The sequence below is a fragment of the Miscanthus floridulus genome, chromosome 10 (assembly GCF_019320115.1).
Source record: "Miscanthus floridulus cultivar M001 chromosome 10, ASM1932011v1, whole genome shotgun sequence".
Lineage (NCBI taxonomy): Eukaryota > Viridiplantae > Streptophyta > Magnoliopsida > Poales > Poaceae > Miscanthus > Miscanthus floridulus.
Window position 1 is genome coordinate 7389826 of NC_089589.1, and position 8662 is coordinate 7398487.

Below are 8662 nucleotides of genomic sequence, written 5' to 3' on the forward strand. Positions count from 1 at the left end.
TTTGTCATGTATGATGCTGTTGTTAATTGGACTGTTTAGTAGCAGTGAAATGATGGATTTACCCCTAAGGTCAATTTGATTTTGTCCCAGCTTGGATTCTTAGGACAACAATGAAACGTTTTTCACCAACTGTGGCATTTGTTTCACAAATATGTAAACGTCACATTCTCATTTTGTTTCCACATCAATGGCAAGATTTATCTTCTCTATAGCCCCAGTTGGCAAAACGAAGTGGCAGACTAAAGCACCTTGTACAGTGCTACTGTGGCCACCTTTGGCTTTCTCCTTTTTGATATGCAGCTCTCCTGCCGGTTCGTTTAAAAAAAAAAAGTTAGCAAAACGAAGCATACATGATTGGTAAATAGGACAACATTTTGTAGCATAGACAAACGAGATCACAAGATAATATAACAATATATAATAATAACCATCACACAACTTATAACAGGTTCAAGTGTTGAACGCAGCTTGATTCCATAGAACATGTTCATCAAAGCTAGGTCAATACTACATGTTCAACAAAACAAGCCAATACATGAGGCCACGTACCATCGGGTGCAACACATAGTTGACAAAATTAAAGTCTGAAACACAACATAAGAAGTTCAACACTGTGGGTTCAAAACATGGCCACACATAAGCCCAAGCATGATTCACCAGATTCAATAAAAGGTAATAAGTAGGTAACTAAGCACAAAAGCACAAGCTGATCACTATTGTGCTCGCTGCAGAGCTAGAAGGATCAAGTTTCTTTGCTTCTAAAGTTCTAATGGCCATTGCAGGTCTGTGAAATAGCCTTAATTTTAGCTTGCTTCTTCCTTGGGCCTTTATACCTGCGCTGTGCACACATATAACAATAAAAATCAGGAATTCTCACAGCAAAGAAACATCTATATTTGGTGCATGCATATAGCAAAGAATCACAGAAGACAAGTGTGTAGAATTGCTAACATTGGTGGAAACGACGTGGAGGATGTTGATTATGCTTCATCGTTAAAAGGGACATTCCCGAGTTCTTGCTTTGGTCTTCTCTATCTTCTTTGGTGGTTCTCTGCATAATAAGCAAAAAAAATCCCATGAAGCTAGAAAGAATGGACCAACAAAACCAAAAACCAAAATTTGCGAGACCTAACATCACACCAGTAGGAGGCTTGAGTACAAACGATTGACAAGCTAGGTGTTTTTGCACCCTACGGCTAGCCGTGTAGCCCACACATTGCTTACTTTTTGGTAGTGGAAGCAGGCGGATGCCATTCCCCTGCGGCCCGCTTTAGGATTCCGGCGTTGGAGAGCATGGCCCAGAGGTGCGTGATGAACTCCCCACCTTTGGCCAGGTGCTCGATGTGTGCCTCCGCGTTGTCGGACGGCGCGACGTACAGGATTGTCTCCGCCCAGAACTCTGCAATGAACCTCCAGCGTACCTTGTCGTCATCGATCATCTCCAGTTGTCGCCCCAGCTCAACACCCTTGTGAAAGGTCGTCAGCTGCTCACGCTGGTGCGGTAGCTGTAGCCCTCGTATCTTGGTGCGCTTCTCCTCGTCCTTCATTGGCTTTGTTCCTAGTTCTTGCTGTGCTTCCTCCAAGACTCTTTGAAACACTTGTTTGGTGGTCAGGCTATGCTCCGGGAGGAACTCCGGAAGAAAGGCCACCAGGTAGGCGCAGTATCTTGACAATGCTGTGGCAGCTTCATGATGCCATTTCACCAATAGGTCATCACTTATTGGTGTCATGTCACAGTAACAGGTTGCTATGTGCCATATGAGGATGGTGTCCGTGTGAGTTTCTTGCTTGCAGGTCCATAACCAATCATAATCAGCACCGTCCAGGTTTATCTTCAGAGATCTGCTACCATTTGTTGGTGGGCCATCTATAGCCTGGAGAGTATCGGCAACCAACTCTCTCATGCTGTCCAGCTTCTTTATATCGACTTCTTCTTCTTCTACTGGGAGATGCTTGATGAACTCATATGACGGTTGGGATAGCATAGTTCCGTGGAACCAGGCTACAAGTGCCTTCTTGCGAGAGGTATGACGGTTGTAGTCTTGGAGAATTGAGTATTATTGGCCTATTTTGTTCCTCCAGTAAACGCCATCAAATACATCCTGCACATTAGGATTAGGCCTAAAGCGGAATAATCGTCTCACCAATCCGTTGGTGGTGGGGCGGCTGTTGGGGAGACAATTGAGTTTACGAAATGCGGCGTGTACTGGACGCCAATAGATAGCCAAAAGATCTTGAACCGGTAGAAGTAGCCACCCACATTGTTCGCCAAAAAGTGACATTAGCAAACCCAGCGATACCATTACTAACATGGGAATCGAATCCTGTCCAACAATACTAGAACGTTTTAGAATGGCAACCAGAAAGATTACCACGGTGGTTGATGGTTGTGCAACTTGAGTGTAATGCAATCCCAGTTGTGTGATTGGGAGGGAGGCGGTGAAGAAGTAATCGTGAAGGAAAGCCAACTGCACCTCAACAGTTTTGAATGCCCTCTTGTAGCCATCTCTTCTTCCTAGGTCGGCCAACGCAAAACGGCGCACCATGTCATCTCCTTCTTCCGCGCAGTGAAACCCATAGTAGCGCCTTGCTAAAAGCCGGCACAAACTATAGGAGAGGCAAATGTCCTTGTCCTCATTCGGATGGTCATCCCGATGCACCAGATCTTTGACAGTGACCCATTCCCCATTTTCCCCCTGCACAAAGGGATATCTGCAACAATAATCCAGCTGCAGGCTGCTGTTACTGTTAGCATCATCATCATCATCAAAGAAGGGTGAGCTTGTTGACGACGACTTGCTGGACTCCCGCTGCTTCATGTAGTCAGCAACTGCTTTGGTCTGACAATCCAAGGTAGATTCTGATGTATTATCAAACAGAATGATCAACAGCATGCCAAAATATACAGCCATATGCCCAACTAATTGCAGTCGTTTTAGGAGGTTCGCACCGGAAATCCGAGCCCATTCCCAATCTACCCAACCAAGGAAGACTAGCCACATGAGAGAATTGCAACGATCTCGTGGGCGGTCGCGGAGAGAATAGGCTCTCATGTTGGAGACAAGCGGTACTCCCATTCGAACTGGAACACTGAAGCGAAACATGCGGCCGACTCCGAGCACGAGGAAAGGAGTAGATCCATCGATGTGGGAGGTGGAGCACACAGCACTGGCAGCGTAAAATGCGAGAGGAGTGGGGAGATAGTAGGCCGCCATTGCACCGTACTGCACGAGCCAGTGCCCAGAGTAACGCCGCTTTCCCACCAGGACACGCTGAAGCCGGTAGAGGCCAAACCATACCAACGACAGGGCCATGAGCTTGGCTTCGAGGCTCAGCGTCACGGTCACCACACGGCCAACGAGCACTAGTGTGGAGGAGATGGCAGCCATGGAGACAGCAGTGACGACCTCATTCTCTCTCATGGCTCGCCGCATCGTGAACACGTACGGGCATGGACGCTGCACCCTGCAGGAGTGCAGGTATGCAGTGCAGCAGGGATCGGAGCTAAAGATTTGGGAGGATCGGACGGAGGCACACAGCACAGGACAGCAAGAATCGGAGAGGAAGGTGTTGCTTTGCTCTGGGTCGCGGCAGATGCAGTGGAGGACAACGGAATTAATACTACAAGCAGCGGTACCTAGCTTTCTTCTTCTGGAAAAGAAAAGGGCAAGCTAGGCTAGCTAGCTTGGTCGTCGTAATTGGCTTGCACGCGTGTTTACTCTTCCTTCATCTTTAGCGTACATTTCTAACCACAGGAAGAGGCTGTTGGCTTCCGTCGTCGTCGATAAGCGTTGTGTGGTTGGCACCACGTTCCTCCACACGCGCTTGGCCTACACGGCTACACTCACTATCTGTACTAGCTACACTCACTGTCCGTATCTGTATTTTCTTCGTCCGTCGTTGTCTGTCACAACTGTAGAAGACTCTCTCGACGGCCAATGCTCGTTCCGTCAATGACGTGTGGTTAGGGGTCGAGCGAGGATTTAGATACAGCGGAGCCGGGAGCGTGATAAAATTACATATACGATAAGCGTATACACATAACAAACAAACAAAATATTTGTTACATTACAAAAGAAAACTACAAAACTAAAACTAGAGCAATGAATATTATAGAGAAGAGAACAAAATTAATTAGCTCTAGGCCATTAACTTTTTTTTTTTGCGAATTACACAGGTACAAACGCAGGCGTTCAACACGCACGCACATTCACTCCTATGAACACACATACACGCTCTACCCATATGAGCACCTTCAAAAGACTGTGCTCGCACATCTCGAGATTGAAGAAACCACCATAGGCGCCTCGTTGTCGACGGAAACGTCACCTACCTTTGAAAGCATAACGTCGTTAAATCCTAGATAAATCCAGAAAAATACGAGCACCCATGCCAAGTCGAGGACTTAAATCCAGGTGGGCAAGTTCCACCACAAGGAACCTAACCAACTGAGATAGGCTCAGTTCGCTTTAGGCCTTTAACTTCCCTCCATCAATCTAATTATAATAACAGGAATAATGGAGATAACATGAAGACTAACTCTAAATAATATAGATATATCATTGGAGACCAATTCGGAGAGAGAAAACAAGCAAAGCACTAATTATAATTAATTAGCTAATTAGAGGGTGTCTTGTGGAGACAAACTAGATACGTAGTAAGCAATAATGAAGAAAGAGATAGAAAAATAATAGGAAGATCTAATTCTTAACAATGTATGATGCTGTTAATATTTATCTGAAAAAGCTAACAAATAATCGTGCATGCTCCGGTGGACCCGCCCGCACACCTCTCCCTCCCTCCTGCACCTCTCTCTCTCTCTCTCTCTCTCTCTCTCTCTCTCTGGCGAGCACCTCCCCGGCGACCTCCTCCCTGCGCCAGCGCTGGCCATGGCGGATCCGGTGCAGTCGGCGGTGGTGGATCAGCGCGAGGTAGGCCTTCTTCTCCTCCTTCCTCTCTCCTCCTCTTGGACTTTAGCTAGGGTTCTAGCGTGCTCTCCCTATCATCTCTCCCAACTTTGGCGGGTATAGAAGGGGCCGGCCAGGGGGAGGAAGGCCGACCAGGCGGTGGAGATGGTCGGCGGGTGGTTTAGTGGAGCTGGCGGCAGCAGCGGTGGCTGGGCCAGGTTGGGCGGGGGAGCTCCGGCCATGGTGGCGGCGGCAGGGGGGAGGGGGAGAAGGTGGCGCTGCGGGCGAGCTGCAGCCATGGAGCTCCAGCGAAACCCTAGCTCGCCGCGGCATGGCGGTGCCGACGGCGGGGCGAGGACGCCAGAGTCATGGAAGAAGAGCTGTTGTGTGTTTTTTTGCGACTAAAATTGTTGTGCGAGGAGGTGAGCATGCGGAAATTCCAAATCCTGCACGCGCACGCTCTAGCAGCGCCCACAATTTATATGGAGGGAAGACAAAGAATCATTATACAAATAACAACATTAACTAGCTAATTATATTAAATATCTTATCAAGAGGTGTATTATGGGAAGTAATGGAATAATGTTGGGGGTACCAGGCCCCCCTCCCCTCCGCCTCCGCGTTTGGTAGAGTTGTGGTGTAGTACATGGGGAGCAGGACAGGGCACGCGTGTGTTGGTTGTGCAGCTTGCTTGATGAGACGAATAAGAAGATTGTTAATAAGGGGGTAAGTGAGTTCATATTAGACTAACTTGATGACACCATGCGCGTTGCTGTGGAGATCCTGTAGCACTTTATATGAGAAGGATTCATAGAGCAAGGTATAATAAAATCATGATTTTTTTGTATCTAAATATATGACTGCCACCATCTTATGCACTTGTAGCCCTTATTGGGTATCAAATATGATTGAATTACTATTATTATACACATGCTAACATACAATTGTATCGACAATTTAATGGTGGAAATCTTTGATTTTTAAGAAAGTGGTTAAAGGTTCAAATGCCTATAATTTATAGGGAAACAAAAGAAATTAAAATAGAAAGGGGAGACATGCAATCCTAGGTGTATAAATGGTTTAGCATCTTGAATTTGGAAGCTCGGAATTCTTGTCTCCTCACTAAATGGCTATTCGAGTTTCTCAACGAGGGCCTTTGGCAAGAAGTTCTGAAAAAGAAGTGTTTGAAAAACAAAAGTTTATCTCAATTGGTAAAACAACCGGAAGATTTTCAATTTTGGGTAGGACTTATGCATGTTACTGAAGATCTTTTTCCTAGAGAAAGGGAAATTCAGACTTAATTGTAGAAACCAATCTAGATTTGGAAAGATCTTTGGGTTAACCAGGAACCTTTGAAGCTAAAGTAATAGTGGGCATGACGACATTGTGCTGGGCTTTGTGGTTGAGTAGAAATGACGTTGTGTTTAACCGAACAAATATTGACTGTTTTTTGGAGATAATTTTTAGAGGGCGTATTGGATCAGGCAATGATTACAATTATCTAAAAAAGAAGAAGAGAGTGGTACTGAAGGAAGCGAGTTGTCGTTTCAATGTAATTGTGATTGAAGTCTTTGGAAAATTGGGATGGTGACAATGAAGAGTGATAGAGGCTTTAAGGACCTATGGAGGAGCCAGAGCCGTTATAGAGGATCCACCTAAAATGGCCTCGGCTTCTCATTTTCCCCTAAAAGCGGTCTCAAACGGTTCCTCCTACTAAATCGTATGGTACGGCTCCACCGGAGAAGCTAGAACCGGAGCCAGAGAAAAGCCCTATTAAATAGACCCCAAGTTTCCTTTAGTGTGTAGGCTCACAGTTTAGGTTTAGTGTTGCCTTTTGTTTGGGTTCCGTGTTGTGGAGTCTTCTATAGTACCCAAGAGTTGTATCGGACAACTATACTTAGCTTATTTGATCGTGAATGTTGGAGGCCTAAATGCTTGTTATTCCTGAATCTAAAGAAAATATACACTGTTCCTCAAAAGTGCACGTATGGAAGAGTATCATGTGCTTACATTCATAGGTATTGCGTGTATACGACGGGCTGTGAGTAAGTACTATGTTTTGCGAAAAAGGAAAAAAAGTTCTAATTTTTCCTCAACCATCTATAAAATCGGATGTTGGTCCCTCTACTCTTGAAAACTATTTGTTTTTACACTCGAAGCAGTTTTGACTTTGGTTCTAGCCCACGTAGCGTGTCCCGTTAAACGTGAGAAGTACATTGGACTGCTTTGATAGTTCATGGTAAATCGGACTATTAGATTAATTTTGTTGATAAATTATTACGCATTTAAAAATCCTAAAATCTCGTTTAATACTAGAAAAAGTATATAAAATTTGTCTTAGCTTTGGAAAATACGAAACTAGTTTTAGATATTATTTTTCTAGAACCAATGCTAGTGTCTAGCTAGCTTGGAGTTATTTGAACCATATATTATCACCTTTTGATGTTTATTTTCTTATAGGTGATCTCGTCATCTACTATAACTAGTCGAAGCTAACGACTTAGATTGCCTAGAATGCCAAGTGATTCTAACGATCGGTTGGCTGGTTCGTATCGTTGCTGGTTCGTGAAGAAGTACTGCTGGCTGGTTTGTGTGAGAGAAAAATACTGTTCCGGCTGAAAATTTACGATCGTTTACGACAAGCCATAGCCAAACGAACAGGCTTAGATTGCCTAGAATGCCAAGTGATTCTAACGACAACACACAAATGTTCGTGTGGCCCAAAAAGATAAGAAGAAAGAAATATGGAGATGTTCAGACGGCGTTAACAATATTGGCCTGTCGTGTAGAATGGCAAAATAAAAGTTGCCCTACATAGGGGGCAGGTGTTTTTTTTTTTTGGTCCCGCGGCCACTTGGCGACCCAACATGAAGCTTGGGCGGATAGATAAAACGAAACAGCAAAATGGGCCCGACGACCCAACATCACAGCCAAAGGCTTGGTACACATGAGTAACAAGCAGCATAATAGCAGCCCACACATTATTAATTAGAGCATTTCCAAGAGTTTCTAAAACAATCTCTCAATCTATATTTTTTCCAAGATTGAAAAAGAATACATCCGTGTTATAAAAAAATATCTCCAACAATTTCCAATCCCATCTCTCAATCTTTGGCACTTGGAAGAATCGACCTGTCGCGCGGATAAATACGCGCTCGGATCCATCGCGCCAATCTAAGGTGGAAAGCTGTAGGAAAGAATATGAAGTAAGATAGGGTTCCTGATAGTCTGATACAAATGTATAAGAGAGAAAGAAAGTATAAAAATAGTTGGGGTGATTTAGAAATAGTTCTGGATTCCTGATGTAAAATTATCTTCTATGAGTGATTTTTTGAAAACTATTGGAGAAAGCTTTCTTTGGTTCTCCTAATACTTTTGGCCACTTCAAAAATTCAATGGTTTTAGGAAGAAAAGTTTTGGTACTTTTGGAGACGCTCTTACCCTCTACTAGTGGCATCAATTTGTTTTTTTTATATTTGAAGTCCTGCTGTTGAAGTCTGAATACGTTCGCGGAAGAGAGAAGTCTCTTTTGGGCCGTGCCTTACTTTATGGGCTTGTCCGCTTGTGGCCTTGTGGGCTGCAGCATGTCCAAGCTTTTGCCTGTTCGTTTTCCAGCGACCAGCGCAAACGACGTGGCCGCCTGGCGCCTGACGCTTCGCAAGTTCGCATTTCACCGCTGATCGCTCCAAATTCCTATCCTGCTATCGCGAGGGAGAGTTCATCACTTTGCCCGGCGAGGCGGTGATCACGTGCCT

The 8662-nt window shown here is 44.8% G+C and overlaps 1 protein-coding gene across 5 annotated transcripts; it reads right to left on the reverse strand.

Moving 5' to 3' along the window:
• Positions 1 to 454: 454 nt before the first annotated feature.
• Positions 455 to 3647, reverse strand: LOC136487575 (uncharacterized). Of its 5 annotated transcripts, XR_010767301.1 has the most exons (4): positions 2951 to 3647; positions 1225 to 2860; positions 952 to 1051; positions 456 to 838 (listed from the first exon to the last, which is right to left on the reverse strand). XR_010767301.1 is itself a non-coding variant. In XM_066484700.1 (3 exons), the coding sequence occupies exons 1-2, from the start codon at positions 1983 to 1985 to the stop codon at positions 994 to 996; spliced, it is 819 nt and encodes a 272-aa protein (XP_066340797.1). In that variant the 5' UTR covers positions 1986 to 3647; the 3' UTR covers positions 459 to 833; positions 952 to 993. The 5 variants fall into 5 exon arrangements, 2 of the variants coding, with proteins under 2 accessions (XP_066340797.1, XP_066340796.1); XR_010767300.1 differs by having other exon boundaries at positions 455 to 833; positions 1225 to 3647; XR_010767299.1 differs by having other exon boundaries at positions 1225 to 3647.
• Between the last annotated feature and the right edge of the window lie 5015 nt (positions 3648 to 8662).

What these genes read in the sequence shown, in the direction of transcription:
- LOC136487575 (XM_066484700.1), bottom strand. Translation starts at nt 1,985, where the DNA reads ATGCTATCCCAACCGTCATATGAGTTCATCAAGCATCTCCCAGTAGAA. An exon ending in CCTGCTTCCACTACCAAAAA is followed by an intron (nt 1,052 to 1,224) that starts GTAAGCAATGTG and finishes CTTATTATGCAG; the next exon opens with AGAACCACCAAAGAAGATAG.